At 43.7% G+C, this 25,002-nt stretch overlaps 2 protein-coding genes across 2 annotated transcripts; one reads left to right on the forward strand and one right to left on the reverse strand.

Moving 5' to 3' along the window:
- Positions 1-12,453: 12,453 nt before the first annotated feature.
- Positions 12,454-21,762, reverse strand: si:dkey-283b1.7 (brorin). The gene is made up of 3 exons (XM_039740397.1): positions 20,774-21,762; positions 19,933-20,062; positions 12,454-13,082 (listed from the first exon to the last, which is right to left on the reverse strand). The coding sequence occupies exons 1-3, from the start codon at positions 21,143-21,145 to the stop codon at positions 12,877-12,879; spliced, it is 708 nt and encodes a 235-aa protein (XP_039596331.1). The 5' UTR covers positions 21,146-21,762; the 3' UTR covers positions 12,454-12,876.
- Positions 21,763-22,999: 1,237 nt separating this feature from the next.
- LOC120517885 (complement C1q-like protein 3) lies at positions 23,000-24,399 on the forward strand. Its single transcript, XM_039740398.1, has 2 exons — positions 23,000-23,624; positions 23,819-24,399. The coding sequence occupies exons 1-2, from the start codon at positions 23,139-23,141 to the stop codon at positions 23,996-23,998; spliced, it is 666 nt and encodes a 221-aa protein (XP_039596332.1). The 5' UTR covers positions 23,000-23,138; the 3' UTR covers positions 23,999-24,399.
- The last annotated feature ends 603 nt before the right edge of the window (positions 24,400-25,002 follow it).

The raw sequence follows: 25,002 nt of genomic DNA on the forward strand, positions 1-25,002 counted from the left end.
TAAAGAAAAAAGGGTCTGCTCTACCCCTTCTTAAATAGTTCCTGTATGTTACAAGACCAGTCCAGCTTGTCCCTAATGGGTATCCCAAAGTACTTGCAGCAGTTCATCACTTCCTTATCCACTTTCTGAACAGTGACCAGGCATAGAGGCGTTTGGGTGCAGGAAAAACAATAATAAGTGCCATGGTTTTGCTGATGTTAAATTGCAGACAATTCTTTCTGCACAGGGGGCCTCTTTTACAAAGCTTGCATACACAAAAAAAGAGGTTTGAAATGTGCAAATGCAAACGTTAGGATTTATCAAAGAAAACATGATGGGGGAACATGCATACTGTATATTTACGACAACTCTGATTAATATTATTATTATCAATATTTTGGACAAACTGGGAAAAGACAACACCCTTTAATCAAACAGGGTAATGGAGCCTAAAGTTTCTAAATGATGACTCGCACATATAATAATTTGTATCATTGAGACATTATTATAATGTGTATTGATGTGACAAACATATTACACCTCAAAAACAATCGATATGATGCACAGACTGTTCCCTTTAAGAGGGTCAATGCTATTTGCATTGAAGAACTGTTTTGTTTTTGCATCAGTTTATATCAGTTAATTGCTGTCATTTCTCAGGGAACTGGCCAACAGGTCAGCTTCACTCTGCCATACTGCTGTGATGGAAGCCATTAGCTGACCAGTGACGCACAACATCCAGTTTTCATGGTGTGGGTGTACATGCGTAAAACAACATTTGTTTCCCAACTTTAAAAGTCAATTTGCACCAGCATCCAGTTCTCCTAACATAATTGGAGCACTTCACTGCACTCATATTGCAGTAAGGGCACCCATCGGGATGTTAACCATTAGCAGTTACATTCCATGATGCACAAGTCACCCAAGCAGTGGCTGGCAAACATTGTGTCTCCATGACCAGGGTCAGCCCATGATTCATTTATTTTAAGGGTAAGTGTCTTTGACAGATGTCATGGTGCTGTGCGTGGCAAATGGCTTGTTGGTAAGGTAACTGGCTGAACCCTCAGTGTTTTTTGTGGCCTGTACTTTTCATGGTAACAGTAGTCAAATCATTACATGTACCAAGTGTTAGTGGCTACCTCCTCAGATGATGGTGCCTTAAACATTTTCCAGACCCCTAGAATGCAGAGGAGAGGTGCTATAATGCTGTTCATGATCTTGCGCTGTCTGTAGTGGAGCACAGCCAGATATTTTTGAATGCAGGAGCCGGGGTCTCAATGCATCAGGTGGGATAGGCTGTTTTACTAGCCAGTGGAGTTCTGCAGCATCGTGATTGCATATGCATGAGGTTGATTAGCATCCTCTTCACAGCTTCAAGTGCTGCTCTGTTATTGTTAAGGTGTGGTGACCAGAACTGAACATAGAACTACAGATGTTGGCTTACTAGTGCATTGTACAGTTTGAGCATAACTTCCCCTCAACAGTTTTTACAAAATAACCTAACATTTTGTTTGACTTAACAACTCAACATAAACCCCTAAATCTTTTTCAGAGGTTGCTTCTCATATGACAGTATGTCCCATCTTTTATTTATAATTGATTTTCTTTATACCGCGGAGAAACAAAGGGTTGATGCATATCTGAGTGTATAAGAGTGTTTTAGTCATATTGGGGGAAATGGAGGGGTATCTGATGGTCTGAGAATGCATTATCATTTTTCCCATTTAAAATAATGGAGAATAGCTTTTCCATATCTGGTATTTCATTTTTAACCTTCTTAAAGGAATGGAATCACATTAGAGAACAAGGGATGTCTCTGTTGGACAAGTGTTTTTGGCGAGTTTGGCTTTTCTGTTTGGGAAAACTTGTAACAAATACAGTGTGTTCTTCTGCAGCCGTTGAGCTTCCTGAGGATGTTGATCCATCCCTTGATGTAGTAAAAACATTTAATGATAGAGCCAAATGGAGATACTACATATAGCGTATTAGTTTTTGGACCAATGCTTTGTGCATGGATTAAACTATCAAAGTCCATGATGCTAAAACAAGCAAAAACGTTAAAAAAGAACATTTCCAGAAGTTGAAAGACAAAATCTTGGGTGATTTCCAACAGGAAGCCAAAATTAACTTTGCGGTGGTGGTGCTAAAAGAGAATAGCTGCGTCTGGAAGGTGGCATAGACGTCCACAAAAAGAAAGGGGTATCAACGAAAGAGGAGTGAAATAAGAGGAAGACAGAAACTGGGGGGGAAATTCCAGAACCTTTGTAGCCTAAGGATCTGTTCTGGTATCTGGAAGGTTGCTGGTTTGAATCCCCGTCACTGCCAAGAGGGATCCTACTCTGCTGGACCCTTGAGCATGGCCCTTAACCTGCAATTGCTCTAGGGGCACTGTACAATGGCTGACCCCAGTGGGCTTGTAAAAACTAGCAAATTCCCAATTCAAGAAATTATATAATTTAAAACAAAGAACAATAACAACAAAAAAATAAGAAAACTCAGAATAAAGTTAGGGCCACTGCATGATACTTTCAAGGAGTGATATAAGCGTGCTGTACACCTTTAAACTGGGTATATTTACATTGGGGATTATTAGAAGCAAAGGAAATATTCTTAAAACATTGTCACATACGAGGCAATTTCAAAATTCCACATTGAATGTAGCTGTAAGGGACTAATGGAGACACAGCATAACCATGAATGTAAGGGTCCTCCTGGCCTCACAGTAGTGGAGTAATATGAGAAGAAATTAGAGAGGATAGCAGAACACTAATTTTTAGATTTAAACTTACATGAACATTAAAGAAAAAACAGGTGGATAAAAAAGAAAACCATTAACCTCCGCTTATGGTACACTCTGATCCTTAAATCAAACATGTCACAGAATGTCAAGTTGCAAAGAAAACATCTAAGGTAGAACTGAAAGGTACAGCATCTAGAGAACACTAAGATGGTCTCAGCTCCTGACTGGCATTGGAACCCCTGCAGATTTTGATTTATTTTTTCCCTCCAGCCTAACTGGAGTTTTTTTGTTTGTTTTTTCTGTCCTCCAGTCCTCTGACCTTGCCTTGTTTTGGTGTTACTTATTCTTTAATATTATTTCCCAATCCTGTTTGATTTTCTTTTCTTATAACTTTCTTTTTGTCATCTTATAAATCACTTTGAGCTACATTGTTTGTATGAACATGTGCTATAGAAATCCAGGTTGTTGTTGTTGATTGGTTTGTGGGTGGTTCTTTTTCAGGACAGGTAAGGACAAATCTCTTCCAAATCAAGATGGAGTATTTAATGGAAGGCCTGTCCCTCTTCAAAATGTATGGCAGGAGAGGCAGAGTATTACAATGTGACTTCTAAAATGTGGAACAAAATGTAAATTTAATTATGGAAAGTCCAGACCAAAAAGACGGGAGCAGAGTTAACAAAGAGGCTAGGCTTTGTTTCACACTCTTAGAAATGGGATGATAATTTCACACAGCAATGTCTTATGTTAAAGTGAAAATAGTCGTACAAAAGTATTTAATCGAGCTAACCAGCAGAATAAACCGGGAGAAAGCAGAATGACAACTGTTAGGGTAATTGATGTGCCTAATCCCAGTTTGTGTCGTGTTGCCTGGCTCTCTTATTGTTGTGCTTTATTTCATTTTTATGCATGTGTTTCTTTATTTGTATTTGTTTTAAACACGTTAATTTCCCTAAATTATATCAATTTTCTGAAGATGAATGGGATTATTGGCAGTTAAAACTCCCAGTTTAACCAGGAGTCCAGTATAAGACTCCTGCCTGCCACAAGCGAATTGCAAGCTTAGCTGCCGTGTTCTTAAGCCCCTTATTCTGCGCAGATGTTTTGTTAAAGGTTAATGATTTTAATATTCTAGTTTTGGAGTTAATAGATATGTACTACAGTGTTTGGCATTACTGTAAGTATGTTTTGTTTTAAATTTGGCATTGGCTTTGGTTAATACTCTTTTCCTTACTATTGTTATTTATTTCTGTATTGTATTTTTGGCTTACTTCTTATTCTGTTCCCTTTTTGAGCCTCTTTCTTTATTATCAGTTTTGTCATTTTCTCATTTGGGTATTTGAAGTGTCTTCTCGTTTCTTTAATATTGATTTTTTTTATTCAAGTAGTTTTTCTTGAATTATTTTGGGAATTTTGAATTCTTTATTTTATTTAATTAATACATTAAATAAATATAAGGAAGTATTGAGATTAGTCAGTTTTTTTCTACGGCTTTAGCCTTCTAGTTTAGAAGTAACTCACAACAGCAGCACAGAATTTAGAGACATGAGAACAGATGTGAATAACTTAATTTTAAAGCCTGAGGCTTCATAAGAACAACAGAGTCAGAGAATGCATCACACAAAGAAAGCTAGACGTCATCAGCATAAAGGGGGACATTTGTGATCAGGAGCGGGTGCATTAATAAGAGTTAGAACATCAAAGTGTCATAGTGAGACTTTCAATGGAAAGGTTAGAAAGTAAAGGGGGACAGTGGGCAGCTCTCTGCAGTACATTTTCTAAATACAAAAAGGATGGGAAACATCCCAATCAGGAAAAAATCAAAGCTGAAGAGAAAGTCAACAGTGTCTTGATAATTTTTCCATACTCAGTTTTAATTCTTGCCAAAGGAATTTCAAATTCCACCAAATGAAATGCCTTCTCAGCAGCAAGTGAGAAAAGAGCAGCTGGCTGCGGGTGCACAGGAGCCACGTCAATAATATGTAGTGAACAATGCATGTGATTGGAATCTTGGTGGGAACAAATGAATCCTGCTCCACAGGGATCCATTAATCTATGGATTTTTGCCAACAGCTTCATATTAGAATGTATTATTTGGTGATAGAACTGTCAAAAGTCTTCTTAGCAGAACAGCGAGTTCATGGCCATACTAATCGAAAAGAGTGCATGTTGGTGGAGGAAATGGCAGAAATAGAGACTCAAGCTGCTTCCAAAACAGTAAGGGAAAAAGGTCAGGAGATATGTCATCAGGATCAGGGGACTCCCCAGGGCACATGAAGTCCAAAACTTAAGATAGTCTAGGTGAAAAGTCAGTCATTTTACTGTTGTAGAGGGGTGAATCATGAGGCAGGGCAAAAGACAAATGTTTAGAGTGACAACTGAGCAAAAAAACAGTTGATTCCATTAGAAAATAAGGAAAACTATAACAAACAATGCTATTGTAGGCACTCTTTGCTCGGGACAATTCCCTTGAATCAGTGTATCTCCCTTATATTCCGAATGGACCAGAAGGGGTGGGACTTTGTTACACTCAAGGGGTGATTTCTTGAGGCTGTGAGGACAGTTCCCACAACATCCCCTTCTCGTTTCAGGGTGGTACCCCGTGCCTTAATTGAGCCTGGAAAATGACCCTCTGGTGCACATGCGTGGCACCATTTACTGACTCCATGTTTGTAAGTGTTGGAGTAGATAAGTCTGTTTACTTTGAACAATTCTTTGGGTCAACTAAAAGGCTCTGCTTACTGGTTCATCGGACACATTTCATGTCGTGTACTTGTTTTACTTTTGAACTTACAGTTATTGGTTATTTCCTTCTCATTAAAAGACCGCCATTCTAATTGTCACATCACGTCAAGTCAAGTGGCTTTATTGTCATATCATCCATACGCCACAATGCAGAATACAGTGGCACAAAATAGAGTTCCTAAGGACCGGGTGCAGCATATACATAAATGTAGCATGCATAACACAATATTTTAAATCGATAAATAATAGTGATGGATGATAATAATTTGAAATAGATGGCAATAAATAATAACAATTAATAATAAAAAACAATAGCAGTTCCAAGTGTAACAAATATATGACATATAAATGATATATAAATGATATGATATATATGACATATAAATAAGCTACTAGGAGCAGACCTGAGATCAGGGGGCAGCACAGGGTTCAAGGGGTGCAGAACTTGTCAGAATAGTTTGGATGGCACAGAACCTTTTGCCAGATGGACACCCATGGGAGGAGTGGGGGTGGCACATTGGTACATACTGTATTGGAGAGTAATGTAATTTAATTAGTTATGTGACTACTTTTCCCAGCAAGCAACAAATAAAGTGTCAGAGAGGAGTAATCAGTCATTTTTATCGAATAACTTTCATTGTGTTCTTACCCAAACTCCGTCATCCCCTCCAGACTGTGGTCACTCGGTACGCTTGCTAGTGGTGAACAAAATGGAGTTTTGTATTAGAAGTCAAGTTGGAGTGATCACGCTGCAAAAATGGCAGTAATAGAAATCCTAATAATAATAATTCTCTACATTGATGTAGTGCTTTTCTCACTCCAGTGAGTGGAGAGCCACTTCAACCGCCACTAATGCAGCATCCACCTGGATGATGCAACGGCAGCCATTTTTGCGCCAGTCCACTCACCACACATTAGCTGTTAGGTGGTGAAGGGTTGAGAGATAGTTAGCCACAGGGGATGATTGGGAGGCCAGAATGACTAGGCTGTGGTGGGCTATTTAGCCAGGACATTGGGGTGCACCCTACCCCTTACGAAGGATTCCCAGGGATCTTTTTATGACCTCAAAGAGTCAGGACCTCAGTTTTACTCGTCATCCGAAGGTGCATGATGTCTCGCATCACCGCACTGGGGCATTTGCATCCACATTCAGACCACAGGGTAAGCGCCCCCTGCTGGCCTCACCCACGCCCTTTACAGCTTTTCCTAGATGGTCTCCCATCCAGGCCTGAACAGGTTGAGCTTCAGGTGGATGACCTGTTCTGTACATGTGACATGGCTGCTGGCTAAGGTTGCACGGCTCCACACTGCTAGGTTCAAATTCTGCCTTGTTCTTGGTTTGTTTTTTTTTTTTGGCATGTCTTTCTTTGGGTCTTCTGGTTTAACACTCACATCTCAAAGACATGCATGTTAGGTGCGGTTTAACCAAAAACTAATCCCACTTACAGATGCCATATGCTTTTTATTTGGTGGGACTTTCAAGAATTCGACACCAATAAAAGCACCCAATAGGTGGTGCTAGAGTTCTCGATAAAAGAGGTAAATGAAGCCGAAGCTGTTTGGTGGTTTTTTATGAGGCACCTCTGGTGGGGCCATCCTGCAGACCCCTCCGCGTGACTGAACATCTTGCTTTTTATTTCATGCGTTTTTTACAAACAGGCTGTCAAAGGAGATAAGCAACAGTCAATTTATTTTATTCACAGAAACTGAAATGTTTCTTTCTGAGGTTACTTGTGAACGTTTTTACTCTCCTGTTTTCTTTTTTCTTTTTTATAATGTCTGTTGTTACAGCAGTTGCCTGACAATGAGCTAAAATTAGCAAATGAAACCACAGCCTATGCATGCTGAGCCTATGCTGACATTATCATTGACTTCTGTGGCAGTAGCCCTAAGTTGAAGTCCTAGCATTGCCAGGGGTACAAAGCACAGTGAATGTCCCACCGATGTGCAAGCATGTCACTGGCAGGATCTGCTGGCGTATTCACTAGCTGTCACTTTTACTTGTCCTTCCACCTTTAGCCAGCAACTCCAATTCTGAGTCGTCGGGTGTCAATGCCAGCTGGCAGCACTAAGAAGAGACCCCGAATGAGGCACATACCCATAATGCACTGCGTCAGAGCTTCCAGTGATCCTCAACTTCAGTCCTGAAAGGTCCGCTGTGGCCTGCTGTTGGTTTTCAGGACTCCTGTCTTCATTATGCACCATGTTATTTCACAGCTTCGTTGTTTTGGTGTCGACCCATGAATTAAACAATGTGTGTCAGCTAGATTTATATTTGGATTTATCAGACATTTACATGAGGTGTCACACACATGCAAATGCAAGGCAACTTCAGGGCTCGTCTAATTGCAGTTACACTCCGAACCAGGGGTTGGAGCTGTCACAACAGATAATTCATTTTTTGAGTTGAATGGGGCGATGCATGACAAAGGCAAAACAAAAATATATATATATAAATGAAGCAACCAAAACCTAGAGTCACAGTCAAAATTCAGCAAGAAGTCGAAAACCAAGGCAAGACACAAAATGAATGATAAAAGAGGGAATTTCAAGAGAGTTTTAAAGGATTTAACCACAGATCGGATAAAACAACCGCTAACCTTTCATCCTGTCTCGCTGATGACCTCGAGGTTACGACCCCGGAGGCCACACCCCTAGGAATGGTGTCTAAATAAATGCTGTAAGACCCCGAAGCTGGGCCCTGATAATGTCACACTTAATACCTCTCTTCTTCCTCCCTCGGCAGAAGGAATGATTGACAGGCCAACCATCAGTGACATCCCTTCCAGTTTCCACTCATGAGCCCTTAAAAACACCTCCTCCACCATCTTGTCGATTTGCATTTAAGAAGACGACTAGAATTTTTTTTTTTGTGATTATTTTTGATTCTTGTATTATAAGGGGGTCATATATGTACCCCAAACCTTTATGATCTTTTTAGTCTCTTCTTAAAGATGGTCAATCGAAAAGTAAAGCAATTTGAAAGTTACACAGTAACCGAAGCAGACGGAAGTTGAACAAACTTTATGGTACTGCAAGTCATCATGCATCGTGGCAGGTGCAGCTCCATTGCCGATATCCAAATGTGCAGCGATAGCGGACAACGTAATGAGTTGATCTTCTCTGATGAGGGCTTTCGTCCTGTTGATGTGGGCTTGTGTATACATGCAGTGTTGATGGTCGACCAGATCAAGCTTCATCAGTCAAAGTTGAAACTCATTCGTAAACTTATTGTTGAGTCCTGCTGTTTTCACTTCCATACTGAGCCAACATCCTTCAGTGAATTTCTACCCAAAGAAATCACACCACACGACTGGTAAAAACAAAAAGCTGCAGCCACAGGTGTCCCTAGGGCTGACCAGGGATGAAGGAAAACTGACATGAAGAAAAGGTTCAAAGTCCACTGACGCCATAACCAGGTGTGTGCATTGAACCCAGGGCTCAGGACCCATGAGGCAGCAGCGCTAAGCACTGCGTCTCCGAGAATTAGACAGGGGGCCATGGGTGACCTCTATAGAGTGCTGCCCTAAGTCAATGGCAAGACGCCTCAAGACTAAACATTTATTAAAAGACAAACCATTTAGGCCAGTCAACTGGGCATACTGGAGCAGGGCTCTGCTGCCTGAGTGGGTGAGCTCTACTTTTAATAATTAAATGTCACCCTGGGTGAGAAACAGTGTACAATTAAACTTGGGCAGTCTCTCAGAAATAAAATAAGTTGCAATATAAACATTTAAAGTTTCTACCCGTCAATGGTGACCTATTTAGGTCAGGGTTGTCAAATTATAATAATTAGAAACCATCTGAAAATCGCCGGCTACTTTAACTAACACTCCCCTAAATTGAGGCAACGACTGTTTGCATAGCGGATTAGAGGCGGGCTGCAGCTTTCTGAAGATTACTAGGCAGCTGCACCCCCTGCTGACGTCTCGTAGAACTGCAGTGTTCGTAGTAAAATGTGCCAGCAGCTTAAAGGTGTTCTGTTGCAGAGTAGCCTGAGTAAACAGCCGGGTTCTGCTCACAAAGGAGGGAAGACGATAGACAGATTTGAAAGGCACTATATAATAGATAGCGAGAAAAATAGATAAACAGACAAAAATAAAAGGCACAATAGATTGATAGATATATGTGAAAGGCACTATATAATAGATAGATCTTTTTGCGTTGGACCTTTTAATAGTTAAAATCAAATCATTAGTATCTTTTGGAATAATTATTAAACACAAAGAAAGGGCCATTCTGCTGGTTTCCATTTGTGTTCCTTTTGTTGCTCACCAAGTCAGACTTTGTGCTGCACTTGTATGTCATATCTGTCTTCACAGGTACTTTTCTGCGTGAGGCACATTCTGTGTACAACACACGTTCATCTCTCACATTTCTGATGGTCGTTCTTTTTCTGAATGGACTCCATGCAGGAGCCCAGACAGGCAGGCGCTCACACACACACACACAGAAGCAGCTTAGAGATGTCGGTCAGCCTAACACACTCATGTAGGGGATACGGGAGGAATCGGTATATCCTGGGAGAGCCTGTGCAGATAATAAGAAATCTTTACATTTATGTGCCATTATTCTCACTACTCAAAGTGCTCTCCACGCAGGGAGGACCCAGGGAGCAAACCCACAATCTCCTTACTGCAAAGCATCAGCTCAACCGCCGCACCACCTGCCTGGATAAAGAGACAACATGTACATTCAGGCAATGACTGAGTTTTGAGGTATCGCCATGATACCCCTAGTGTTCTGAAGCCCCCCACTATCATTGGACAGCCAAACGCTGTTTGTAGGGCGTCATCCACTCTGAGGCCTGCTTAACCCCCTGAAGGGAGTGCACTGCTGGGCTCGCCCACATAATAACTTGATGTGTTTGGTTAAACTAAATGGCTTCCGCTCCTTTAATCCTTTCATTTTAACTTCCATGGTCCTATAGGGTGTGCTCCCTTAATGGTGTTTAAAGGCAGACAATGCCAAATTCCAAAAGGGCTCCAACGACTAGAGTGGCACATTCACTTGTTGGCTTATTTGTCACAAGTGTTTCTTAATAAGCAGGCCAATGCAATGGCAGTGACGCCGTCGCTCTCCTCTTCAGTGCTGCGTTTGCACCTTCGCCTGCACTGCATTTGAATAGAAACTGTGACTTCAGGAACACACACATTTAAAGATATGGCCAAGAGTGTAAATATGTGTGAATATGAAATTAAAAGAAAGAATGACACACTGATTGTGAAATTGTTTAGAATGAAAATCCAGAGCCATGGTGGTGGTGGTGAGGGTCCACAGGGCCTGAAATTGAAAACCACAGACCTACCATTCTCTAGCCTGCGTTATCCGATTTAGGATTTGAAGAGGGCAGAGCGTATCCCACCCACATGGGGCATTCAGAGTCACAAATTTAAATTGATGTGCCTGTCGTTGGAGGGCCGTCCATCCGCTCATCCATTATCTGAACCCCTTTATCCAGAGCAGGGTCTATGGGAAGCTGGGGTCTAACCAGATAAGCATCGGGTGCAAGGCAGGAACAGTCACTGAAAAGGGCGCCAGAGTAAACACACACACTCACATCAGGGGCTAATTTAGCAGTCCAGTCCCACCTTAGTCTTCAGAGTGTGGGAGGAAACCATTCATGTATTGCAGCGGTGGGCAAAATCAGTCCTGGAGAGCCACAGTGACTGCAGGTTTTTGTTCCAATACAGTTGCTTAATTAGAAAATAATCCTTGCCAATAATTTAATTTCATGGCTTGTTAGTTACTTTAACTCTGCCATGTCAGGTTGTTCTCATATCCTGGATTTTCCCCCTTTCTAAGGATATCATAAAAATGATTTGAAGTCTAAAATGAAGGAGTAATTCTCAGTCCTTCACTATTTTCCCTTCACTTTCCTTCCACATATTTAATTAAACCCAATAGTGCACACAGGAGTCAATGGAAACACACTAAATGGAGAAATGCTGGTTTCTTTGGTCATTTCCATCTTATTGCTAATAAGGAGCCATTAAAAACCGAGAATACAGCTGTTTAAGACTAAAATAAGTGATAAGGGTTCAAAATCCTAAACAGCGAGACAACTAAAATAAAGCAGAAATGTTACTTAAGCAATACGTGCGTCTTATTAGGCAAAAACCTGCATCCACTGTGCCTTTCCAGTTCTGACTTTGCCCACCCCTGATATATTGGATTGGCAGCCGCACTTCCAACTCATGAGCACTGGAGGGCAGAGTGAAGTATGATACGCTCAGCCGTGGGCGGGATTGTGGGTTCACAAGCAGCTCGTTCGATTTGAAAATGAAAGTAACGTGTCCTCTAGAGGGCGTCAGTCTTCCTCAAGTCAGGAGGCTGTGGCCAGGAGTCCACACAGACGTGAGGAGAACAGGCTGGCTCTACGCAGAAGGCACTCCAGCGGGACTCGCATCACTTTAAAAGCAAATGACGAAATCTCAGTACGAGACACTGTGACAACTGCAGGGTGGTAAAGACAGCACCAGGAGAAAACTAAAAAGTGAAAACTGAACTCAAAGTCAGTGATGCTTGCTAGGAGTCCAAATGGTGAGAACTCTGTGCCAGAAAAGGGCACATCTGTAATCTTAGACACGCCATATGGTGTCATCTTTTAATGTGGCACACTTGTGACGTCACACAGCTCAACCTCTCTAACTAGGAATTGTGCATTCTAACAAGAGACCTGCAAAAATGGCTGCCCAGAAGTCCAAACAGGTGGGCATCACAAGAAATACAACACACACACAGAATATGCATGTGGAGTGAAAACTGGAATACCTGTACAAAAACCAAAACAAACATGGGAAGAACATGCAAACTTCACACGAGCAGTCAAGGCTGCTGGTTCCACGAGGCAGCAGTGTGAAGAGCTACGTCATTGTGCCACCACAGCTCATGATGTTTTGATTTATTGTTTTCAAATTCTTCTATTTTATGACTATGTTGAGGTAGAAATCTCACTGGTAAAAAAGCGAGACATACTGTAGCTGACCAAAGACGTGTGTGCTGATGTCACTCAGCCAGTCTTTATTTGATATTGCGTCTTTCACAGTGAGTAATATACGAGATACGGGGTAATGAGGAACGCCAGCACAGATGTAAACTTCTCTCCAATGCGACACTAATGACAACTAATGTTCACAAATATTTACAACCCACCCGGCTCTTCTCACCGCATGACTTCACAGAGCAGATTCTGCCGCCCCAGGCAGGCATCTTCTCAGATACAACAATAGAAGACGCTCATGTGGTAACAGCCAGCCTGCTCCGTGTTCATCCGTTTTTCAAATATTTAGTACAGCAGCAGGGGTTTTTGGCGAAGTGTGCTGCCCGATGAAAGTCTGGCACCAGTTGATGCCTGCCTGGTGGGGGGAAGAAGGAAAGAGTAGGAGTGGGCGACAGCCGACGGTCGTCATAACCTATGGCATTCCTTCTGTTTCTGAGACCAGCTGAACCTCCTTCTGCTCCTTTCGGCCTCCATTGCCCTTCACACGTGGCACACAGGTTGCTTGGTGGTGAAGCTCCCAAGTGCCATCTTTATATGAACAGAAGCACAGCATCCGGCCGTTAATCTCCACTCTCACGCCTGCTGGAATGATTGTGTTCTTTGCAAAACAGTTAGGCCCTGAAAGAGGAAAAAAAATAACAATCATATTTAGGGGGTTTTATTATTTAAATTTTGGACTCCATCACTTGGCAGACATCAGCCAGCTGATACTCTGCATGTCAGCCTCTCCTAATAAGATGTCCTTGGTGCTGCTGTGTCCAACTTCTTTCATTCCTTCACTAGTTTTGACCCATAAGGTGGACTGCAGTTTCTGTTACACAGATAGAAGGCGCTATATAATCTTATCTATCTATCATATAGTGCCTTTCATTATCTATCTATCTATCTATCTATCTATCATATAGTGCCTTTCATATCTATCTATCTATCTATTATATAGTGCCTTACATATCTATCTATCTATCTATCTATCTATCTATCTATCATATAGTGCCTTTCATATCTATCTATCTATCTATCTATCTATCTATCTATCTATCTATCATATAGTGCCTTTCATATCTATCTATCTATCTATCTATCTATCTATCTATCTATCTATCTGTCTATCTATCTATCTATCTATTATATAGTGATGTTCATATCTATCTATCTATCTATCTATCTATCTATCTATCTATCTATCTATCATATAGTGATGTTCATATCTATCTATCTATCTATCTATCTATCTATCTATCTATCATATAGTGCCTTTCATATCTATCTATCTATTATATAGTGCCTTTAACATATTTTTAAAACATGTAATGTGCTCTCCACACACGCGACACACGTTTATGTCTAATAGAGGTCTTTATAGGAGTCTTGTCGACTGTAGACGGTTCATCGTAAACAGACGATGAGAGCACTGCTTGTCTTTGCGGTTCAGAATCACTGGCCCAACTTTGAGCACCACCCTCATGAGGCTTTGGATTGGTTTAGAAATGTGACAGTCAATGTGCCGTCTAATTGTTCCCACCCACCTTTAAGCACAATTCACTCCGGTTGTCTCCAGACGTTTTTATCAGCGAGACTAACTCTGTGGCTGAATTACACTCAACAGCTCGACTTGAAACGAAGGGCAAACACTAAAGTGTGTGATGGAAAGCCACGTGGTGAGAACATGCCAGCTCCACATTGAGATCACCCTCATCCCTGTTGTCAGCCATCAGTGTTTGGACATTTCCATTCATCCACTGTTTTTCATTTTCTTGTTTCATTATTCTTTTCTCTGTCATTAGATCTTGTTTTGGGCGAGTTGCAAAGCACACTGGAACAAAGCTGTCCATCCAATATTATTTTCCAGAACGATCTTATTAGTGAGAATCATCTTCAAAGGTAATGTACTATGAATTAATACACAGAAGAGAGAAAGAGAGACAAATGAAGCCCCCCAAACCCACCCACCACAGACCGTTCTGCTTATGCATGACGTTTGAACTCAGTCTGCCAAATGGCCAGGCCGGGTGCTGCGTGAGGCCCTAGAATAGCAGCGATGGCCCCGTCCATGTCAATCTGCGCAACAGTCCTCTGGCAGAAGAGTCGGCAAATTTAATCAGCAATGACGCAAATGGTGACCGGTGCCTGTTCAAGCGTATGAGGCTTTGAAGAAGAGGTGGTCTTGAAGGACCACACTTTAAAATCTGTTGCTCTCGATTTTTAACTTGTGTTTACAGACATTTTCTATTGTCTGATGATAAAGCCCCTGTTCCAAGACCCTCAGAGCAAAATCAGACCTGCTTCTGTCTAAGCATCCTAATGAAATTAGCACTAACAAGCAAAGGGTAATCACGGTGAATGTGCAGCTTTCGTTATTATAGCCGTGCTGACAGTCGCAGGACCACACAACAAGCGGGTCCACCTCAAGGATTCGAGTGAACGGGAGCCTACTGAGTAAGCAGAGGTCGGGTAAAAGGGGGAAACACAAGCAGTTGAAACGCCTCCATTTCGCCAGTTCAGTGAGTAACCTGAAATGCTGCAAAGGAAAGTCACAAATCATGGGTTATGAAAAAAAATTAAAAATAGTCTCCTTTGTGAGTTTTACTAAAAGGACTTCTTCAGGGAACAAGCAATGGAATAACAGCTTACAGCTTTCCTTCAGCAAGAGAAGTGAATTAAGCCTTGAAAGTCGAGGCAAACAATTCCTACAGGTGTCCTGGCTTTTCTAGATTACTTATAAGCAGTGTTAGAACGCCATGTATTGCCGTCTCCTCTGAAGGGTGACGTGGACAGCACTGCACGATATTCTTATCATAATGGCCAGAGAAAAGGGCAACTAACAAAGGAAAATGGGCAGACCGTTATAACCCTTAATAGTGCGGGTCGTTATGTGGTATAACGGGTCCGCTGCTACAACAAAATATGGACAGGTTTTAAATCCATAAAGCCGTGTCAGTCTCCATGGGCGCGATTGCACGGCCGCGGGGAGTTAATGCGGTGGTTGGGGCGAGTCGCACCTGCATGTGTGGGTGTAATTGTTCTCAATTGCTTCACTGGCTTCCTACGGCATGTGATTAAGGTGCTGTGCCCACGGACACACGTGTATATATATGGGCTGGCACAAGGTGAGAGATAGAAAAGACGGATGATGGAGGGTAATAGATGGTGAGAGAGAGAGAGAGAGAGACAGACAGACAGACAGACGCACGCGCGGATGGACGAAAGAACGAACGATTGGGCCACCTGTTTGGAGAAGGCAGCTCGAGCAGGCTGGTACGAGCAGGACGTAAGACCTTCCAGTGGATCCGAGGAGCGACTGCGTGAGCGTGAAGGAAGACGGGAGGTGTGCCGACCTCGGACGGCCTGGCTGCGCAGTGTGGCGGCAGAAAGGAGTCCATGTTGCAGAGTCTTCGCCAGCAGAGCTTGTGGTGGATGAGCCAGGGAGACAGAAGGTGGTGGGCTGCGACTGAGAGAAGAGAGACTGCATTTTAACCAAAAGATTTATTCATCATGGATTTTATCTCCACGTTTCACTGATTTTATGGATTGGTTTTTTTTAACACTGCACAAAGGACACTTTTGGTTTTTTGTTTTGGATTTTTTTTTTTTTAAATAAAAGCACCTGAGCATTTTACACCGTCCCCTGGCATCAATGAGATTTGTCCTCATTTGTCAGCTCATCTCGGTCAGAACTATCGACGGTGTTGGTTCAGCAGACTCCCATGTGAGAAGAGGGAGTCTGTAGGCTATGTGTCCTTGGCCAGGAATCCACTGGGTGTCTTTTGTAGGGTGGCATCGATGGTGGCGTAGGAAACTGAACACATGGACATCTTTTAAAGGTTGTAGCAGTCAGTCAGTCAGTCTGTCTTCCTTTATGAACTGCCATTTTCTCAGCATTATGATAACAATATGTAAAGCCTGAAGACTGGATGAGCCTAGCATGACCCAGTTAAAGGTCACGTTTTCAAAAAGACCTCGGTGAAGCTGGAATAAAATAGGACTTTCCAACTTTACCCGTGTAATCTTAGGTTTACCCAACCCTGGCTGGTTAAAGATGAATTTCGAATAGCTGAACCTGTGGGCAGGTCACACTTTACCCGGATCAGGCCCAATTTTACTCTCTAATGCTAGATTCATCCGGGTCTTTTGAATAATGCGAGCCTTATCTGGGTAATGAAAGGTTTATCTAGTTTCTAACAAACATATAGCCCAGTATTGTCCACCTAACACGTCAGAGGGTGTGGCAGCATATTTGCTTCCAGCACTGCTTTGCTATGGACGGAGGGCTTGTAAGCAATCAAGAAAAGCTGGGACACTTGCAGGAATTGTTTGCCTCAAGGTTTAAGGTTTAATTCACTTCCATTGCTGCAGAAAAGCTGTAAGCTGTTATCCCGCTACTTGTTTCCTCATGAAGTCCTTTTTGTAAAACTCTAGCAATGACATTATTTTACAGTTTCAAGTGACCTAAACTTTATGTTTAACCTCTGGCAGTTTACCTAGGGTTTCCAGACATCCCTTATACGAGGTGTGGCAGAAAAGTAATGAGACTGGCAACACTGCAAGCGATCTGGCAACACTGCAAGCGATCTGGCAACGCTGCGCTGTTGTCCTTGATAGAGCACGTGTATCAGTACCCTCCCATAGCTCAGTGCGAGTTTCAACTCCTTCCGTTAACTACGTGATTTTTGTGACTGCTATTAGCGAAGTTGTGTTTTTGGTTGTGCGTCACGCAAAATGGAACAGCGGAATTTGGAGCAACGTTGTGCCATTAAACGGCAAGTGTGACGTTTGAAAAGTTAAAACAGGCCTATGGGGAACATTCTTTATCTTGAGCTCAAGTTTTTCGCTGGCACAAATCATTTTTGGAAGGCAGAAAACACGTTGAAGATGAACACCGTTCAGGGAGGACTTCAACTTCGAAAACCAATGAAAACATCGAACGTGTGAACACTCTTGTGAGATCAGACCGTCGTTTAACATTAAGAATGTTGAGTGAACAATTAAATTTGAACAGATTTACCGTTCATCAAATTTTGACTGAACATTTGCACATGCGAAAGGTCTGTGCCAAAATGGTGCCGAAAAACTGCCCTCTCCATAACAGAATTTTTGACCTCAAAAGGCATTCCTGTGGTTCCCCAGCCCCCTTATTCACCTGACCTCAGTCCGTGTGACCTAAACTGAAAAATGTCCTCAAAGGACGTCATTTCGGGACTTTAGAAAACATCCAAGAGAGTGTAACGGACGTGCTGAAGACCATACCGGTTGAAGACTTCCAGAGCTGCTACCAACAGTGGGAACAACGTCTCCATCGGTGTGTAGCTGCCCAAGGGAACTACTTTGAAGGGGATAACATTGATGTTTGAAAAGAATAAAAACTTTGCTAAATAAAAAATCAGTCTCATTACTTTTCTGCCACACCTCGTATAAGGGACATGTCCCATATTTGATCATTTTGTCTCCTGTCCTGTACTGACCTTTCAGGGACACCCAAATGTCCCGTATTTAGTCAGTCAGTCATTTTCCATCCATCCATCCATTCATTATCCAACCCGCTATATCCTAACTAAAGGGTCACGGGGGTCTACTGGAGCCAATCCCAGCCAACACAGGGCACAAGGCAGGAACAAACCCCAGGCAGGGCACCAGCCCACTACAGGCCGCGCGCACACACACACACACCAATTTAGGATCGCCAACGCACCTAACCTGCATGTCTTTGGACTGTGGGAGGAAACCCACGCAGATACAGGGAGAACATGAAAACTCCACACAGGGAGGACCCGGGAAGCGAACCCTTAAGGGTCTCCTAACTGCGAGGCAGCAGCGCTACCATATCGTATTTAGTTCATTTTCAAATGTCATAATAAAAATATATTTTTACTGCCTTCTTACGGTACTTAGTTGTAACTTTATAAGTAATTATAATTTCTTTTCTCCGATTCTCTTGATGAAAATAACCCAAATGTAACGAGGACACGAGTGTCTGCTGCCTGTGTGCAGCTTGTTCAGTTGTTATGGTTGGCTGAGGACAGCGACACTGTTTTACCATTTTGCTCTCCAGCCGCGCTGCTGTGCAGTTCTGTATCAGCATTGCAACATACAGCGACTGTCGACAAAGTGTGTTGTTACTACTTGCCATGGCCCACTTTTTTTCTAACTTAAAAACTAATCCATCCATCCATCCCAAGATGCCAAAACGTAAGTGTAAATTTCATGATGAATATTCCAGCGAATGGACATTTAGCAAACAAGGTAGAAGCTGTTTTGAAGCAAACTGTGGTGTATGTAATTGCACTTTCACTAAATAATCTTCAAATGACTTTACTTTTGTTAACCTCCATTAAAATCCTTGCTTTATGTTTTTAACTTATGTCTCTACTTTTATATAATATATTGGCCTGGGTGTGTAGGGGGCATGTATAAATTTATATATATATATATATACAGTAATATTGAGAGAGATTTTGAGAGTGTCCCGTGTTTCTAATTTTCTAAACTGGCAACCCTACGTTTTCCATTTACCTTTGTCACATTTCAGGCTGTTCACCAGACATGAACTGCTTGAGCTTCAATAAAATCTGGAGACATGGTGGTGCCCTGAAACGTTTGACTGGTGGTGTGCCTTAGGTAAGCTAATTAAATAAAATGAAGTCCTGCGTTTTAACACTTTGCAGTGCTAGGAGGACTGGGGTTCACCTCCCAGGTGGTCCCTTACGTGGAGTCTGCATGTTCTCCCCGTGTCCATGTTGGTTTCTTTCCTCAGTCCAACGACATGCAGGGTTAGGTGGGTCTGGTAATGCTAGATTGGTCTTTGAATTGTGTGTGGGGGGCCGCTGGTGGGGGGTTTAGGTATATGTGTGTGTGTTTGCCTGGTGATGGACTGGTGCCCTGCCCATTCATTGTTCCTGCTTTAGGCCCAGTGCCTGCTGGGATAGGCCCCAGCTACCCCACAACCCGGCTCAGGATAAGCGGGTTTAGAGATGGCTGTCAATTCATCGCCCCTTTTTGTCACAGCCCAGTTAGTGGTGGCGCACGGCACACAGATAAGAATCTGACCTCCTGCTTTATTTTGTCTTCAGCCAGACTGAGACAATAAGAAGTTGATTTTTATTTTTCCGCTGTTGCTCAGGCTTCAGAACATCTATAACCAGAAAGGTACACACCTGTGAGGTGGTCTTTGTTTCTAATTGTCCCTCAGGTGGTCAAACATAAAATGTGAAAGAAGAACTACACCCATGAGTCGGATGTGAAGCCCCCAGGTAAGGTTTTGCGTTAAAGAGCTGACGTGTCTGCACGTGACTGTGACACCACGACGCTTGTCTGCCCTGGGCTTTCAAGGGAAGCAGCAAACGTCCCGAGTCATTTCCATGGCACAAACAAGCAGACGGACAGCCTTCAAAAGCGCATGTCACCACTGGCAACGTCACCCAAGTCCAGCTCGACACAAGTGGAGCCCCGAGAGTCAGACATGAGCCTTTCTTACCATTTCTGCAGACTGGACAGCACTGGTCCGGCTCGTAGGTGGGGTCGACACAATGCAGAGAGGGACATTCACCTATGGTGCAGTAGACTTGGCCATTTGCCTCACAGCGGCACCGTTCGCAGGGTGAGAGCTGCAAAGCAGAAACACAGAAACTTATATCTGCTATAGTGCCTTTCTGTAGAGAGGCACTGCTGTTCATATCCAGTTCAGTCATTTTTACGCTAGGAGGACAGGGGCTGTCAGAGGCAGCATTTCAACTGGCAGCCTTGTAGTTTAACATCCAGTTCCTTATCCACTACACCATTACTGGTGCACTCCAAGGGCAAACAGCAGCCAGGCTTTAGACCACTGAAAACAACCTGGAGGTCCCCCTACAGAAAACACAACCTAACGAGATAAAGATTTAAAGTAGACAACAGTTTGAACAAAGAAGGTCCTGTCCCATAAAGCAAACTGGAGTGACCTCCGAGAAAACGAAAGCAAAATGGAGTCTTCCTCACAAAATGATATTTAACTAAACACACATTTATCCCCACTCACTACAGTACAGTAAACCCCAGAGAAACAATGTGAACTCTCTACGTCCCACCATTAGAAGCTGTGCCATCCTCACCTTCCCACCCGCCCTGTTACCTACCTAAGTTACTCTGTCAGGCACCCCTTCCATGTATCCCAGCATGCACATGTCCTTCATCACTCTGCCATTGCCTCCTTCCCCCTTCTTGAAGTCCTCTCTGCAGGGATGAAGGACTTGGTGAAACCCAACCTTTCTATCTCCCCGCCAGACCAACCCAATTCCCGGCTGCCAGTCCAGAAGCAGTGCCCACCGAGTAGGGGTTACCATGAACTCTTCCAGCAGCTTGTACGTCCTCCCTCTGTATTCGCAGACATTGCTGATTGCCTCGCACCGTGGGCAGCAGGAGCGGTAGCTGATGCGGGTGCAGCGGGGATGGATACGCGGGCACTTGGGCTTCACGCAAACCGGTCCATCCTCGGTGCACATGCAGGGGCACGCTGTCGCTGACGGGTAGTATCTCTCTCCAATGTTGTACACAAAACCACGGTCATCCAAGCACCACTTTCCTCGATAGTCTCCGAAATCGTACTCCGACTCGCTCTTGGAGGTGTACTCGGCAGCGCCACCAGAAGGCCAACTCAGAAGGATGAACACGAGGGAGGCACTGGAGCTCTGCGCGATTAGGTGACTGGGCATCTTGTCGTCTCTGGCTGCACTGGGCTATAACCCTGTAAACTCGGCAATTAGTGCAGTCAGAACCCACTCAACTGAAAGTTGATGACCACATGCCACCTTCACCAAATGGCCGCTGCCAGGCAGCTCAACTGTGAAAGTCATTGTGGCCTGTTATATAATAATCAGTCCAAAATAAGCAGCATCAGATTCTCCATGATGTCACTCATTCGTTCGGGTCACTGCAGTTCATTTCAAAGTGGTGACCACACACTAGTAGAGAGAGGCGGGCATTGGACTGCTGGCTCAGCGTTCAACTGCTATTAGATGGCCATGTGAGCAGATCACAGACACCCCACTCCCCCAACCTATCTGGACCCTCAGGGGTGAAGGGCACTAAGGCTGTTTTCATAACAGACGGCAATTGAAAAAGCAGGCATACATTTATCTTGCATGCACGTCTGGCAGCGTAGGGCAGGGTAGGGCATCGACACACACAGGGGGCACAGCGCATATACTGTACTGTGTGTTTGAGGCAGGCACGGGCGCACATGCAGGTTTGGATTTCGCCACAGGTTTTTTCTCCTGGCATACAGTAGATTGTCTTGTCTGTTTATGTTAAAGCAGGTGTCATGTGTTTCTATCATTTGTTATTGATATATTGTTATTTTTATATTTTATTTAGTACTAGCTGTGTAAGCCCCTGCTGTAAAAAGACTGGGGTCCTAGAAACTATTGAAATCGTCAAGAAAGAAAAAAACTGAAATGCAGAGATGCCAGTAATTGAAAGGAGCTACAATGGGCATCTCTCTCCTAGGAGGATTCGTTTTGCCGACGTGCTCACATCGCTTGTGTTATTAGCGGCTAAGCGAGTTTTCTGTTTCCTCAGCGGCGGAGCCCTTACCCCGACTCCACCTGTCACTTCCGGGCCGGACAGACAGACACGCACACAAACTTCCACGCATAGGCGTTGATATATAAGATTAGCCATGCTACTTGTCAAAGAGATGTACTCGAGTAAATCAAACAAAAGGGGGTATCTCTTGCCTTATGTGTACCTTCAGCGTGTGTCTTTCACCTTTCTTCGAGATCCTTGTGTGTCTCAACCTCGTTTACCAGGCGTTTCCCCTTCTCAATCACATTCCCATTCTCCGACTCTGTCATTTTTTTAGGTGCTTTGCCTACCTCCTATCTACTTTTATACAGCACTTCCCGTCCTTGAACGCGACTCTCAGGGTTCCTCCTATGCCTTTTGTTTGATGTCCTTTGTGTGTCTCGACCTCTCTTGCCAGGCGTTTCCTCTCTCAATCGCATTCCCGTATAGCCTGCTATTCCCAGTCTGTCATTTTGAGGTGCGTTGCTTGCCTTGCTCGCCGCTTTTTTCACTACCACCAGTGGTAGACGGGCCCCCATTGCCCGCTGTGAAAACATCTTTGCGTCCTTGCAAATTCTTCCCATCTTTGAATTGGACTCTCAGTGTTCCTCCTACTCCTTCCTTTGATATCCTCGTGTGTACCATCCTTTCTTACCTGCCGCTTCCCGTCTCCGTCACATTTGACGTGTTTCTGGGGATTGGGAGGCCTGCTCAGTTCAGCTCGGTGTGCTGCAACGTTGAGCCTAACCAGAGAAAGCAGAATGCAAATGAATGGGTGAAGGAATGAATGAATCTTACAAGGCAATTCTCTTTTCTTTTAAATAGCGCCTTGATTAAGTGACCATCTTTACCCTGCTCTGTCACAATACCTCCTTCTTCCGCATACTGCAGATCTCGATTTCCTGTCAACGTGATCATGAGCGCCAGGTGTCTCTGCCAGCCTTGTCCTCAGCACACAACGCAATGTCAGAAGTGAAACTTCTACAGACAGCAGAAAAGAGGGGGATTGTGCAAGGGGAGCTGCAGCACTTCCCTAAGCACTGATGGATTCTGCCACTTGTGCACTTTTCTTGGGAGTAGAAGGAAGTGAGCCCAGCCTGTCAGATATAAGCCCCGGCAGAACCCTCGTCAGACTGGTAAGTGATGGACACCGTGATGCTGCTTCTGCCCGTGTGGCCTGTGCTCATGGCCGCAGGGACGCTCGCAGACAGGGGAGGGTGCAGAATTGTCTGTGACCCCTCCTGCACCGAAGGCCAGCCTCTGAAGAATGGTCTGGTGATCCCACTTACCGGCCCAGCGGCCAGCCCAGATGTTAAAGTTGGACCACCCGGAAAGGCTGGTCCTGCTGGCCCACCAGGGCCCCGTGGAGAGAAAGGGGAGCCTGGCTTGCCAGGTGAGCAGGAGAAGCCATCTCAGCGCCGGGTCGCATTTTACGCTGCCCTGAATGAACACTTCTCAGGTTCTACGGTTCTTAAATTTCAAGATGTGATCACAAACTGGGGCGAGAGCTATGACCCAAACACTGGCAAGTTCATCTGCAAGGCAGCTGGCACCTACTTTTTCACATACCATGTGCTGAAGAACAATGCGGAGCAGAGCACCTGGGGGGACCTGATGTTGAATGGAAAGGTGAGTGGCCATCCAACTTGTCAGCATGAAAAGAGTAAGGTGGCAGCTGGGGGTCAAAATCTCCCCCTGGGCAGCCCTTACCTATCCCTGTATTCTTGTACCACACTCGTCCGGACAGCCAGCAGCATTCCCACTTCATGCACGGCCATTCATTCAACCTCTTGATGCATGCTGGGGTTTCTTTGTCGTTTCAGGTATATGCCAGTGGCATTGCACAGGATGGGAATGCCAAGTTTGACACCGTGGCTAACAGTGCCATCTTGCACTTGGCTGCAGGGGATGAAGTCTACGTCCAGCTCGATGGAGGATCAGTGTTCAAGGACAGTATCAATCGGTACAGCACCTTCTCCGGCTTTCTGCTGTTTGTCGACTAGAAGGAAAGGCTGCTTGAAGGAGCACAAGATGGCCATGAACAAAATCTGTAGCAGACTCCGACTACATCTGTCTGTGTAAATACCGGTTAGAAAATCAAAGTGTCCACCCGTGTCTGTGTGTTAAAGGTTTGCAATCTGGTTAGAGACAGCAGCAGGAACCTCCAGCTGGGCAAAAGGGAGGGCAGAGGGTTTAATTGTACAGTCCATTGATACTGCGAGCCTGTGATGGAGCCTCCTATCTAATTGCCCCTCATTATACCTGAAACTGGCTGTGCTACCCATCTACGACGGGTCAAAACCTAAGTAATCAACTAGGACCTCAGTGGTTATGTTTGCAGTGCACCATCTGTAGGAATGTATTTATTTATTGCATGTAGTAATACAAAGCAAGGCATGTGTCATTCCAACAGGTGGTGCACCACAAACATTTACATCAATAAAATGCATTACTACAGATGTTTGTGATATGCCATCTGTTGATATGACAAATGCAATGCATATGTCTCTGTTATATGCTACAGTGGTACCTCGGTATACGTCCTTAATCCGTTCCAGATCCTTTAACTTATACCAAACATGACGGATACCAAACAAATTTTTCCCATAAGATATAAAGGGAAAATGATTAATCCGTTCCCATGAATAAAAATCCTATTGTAATTGGCACATTATACATTGATGGGGTTGTATAAAATATTTTAAACACTGTTTAATACTAAAATACATAAATACAAAAGCAATTAGATGAAATAAATGAAAATTTAACCTCACTTTACTTTTTAATAACGTCTTTGTTTTTCACAATCATAGATACCGTCGTTCTTGGCATACAGTATGCAGCAGCCAAGTCCCAGATACGCATGCCACCTTCATACTTTCCAACGATCAATTCAAATTTACGCGAAAAAAACACAAAATCACGTGAAAATTCACAGAGAGTTATAGCGCGGATTGTTCACTGAATGCTAGCCACTGGCGTACTGACGCTCGTGGGCAGCGTGGCT

Source organism: Polypterus senegalus, chromosome 17, assembly GCF_016835505.1.
Source record: "Polypterus senegalus isolate Bchr_013 chromosome 17, ASM1683550v1, whole genome shotgun sequence".
In the NCBI taxonomy this organism is placed as follows: Eukaryota; Metazoa; Chordata; class Cladistia; order Polypteriformes; family Polypteridae; genus Polypterus; species Polypterus senegalus.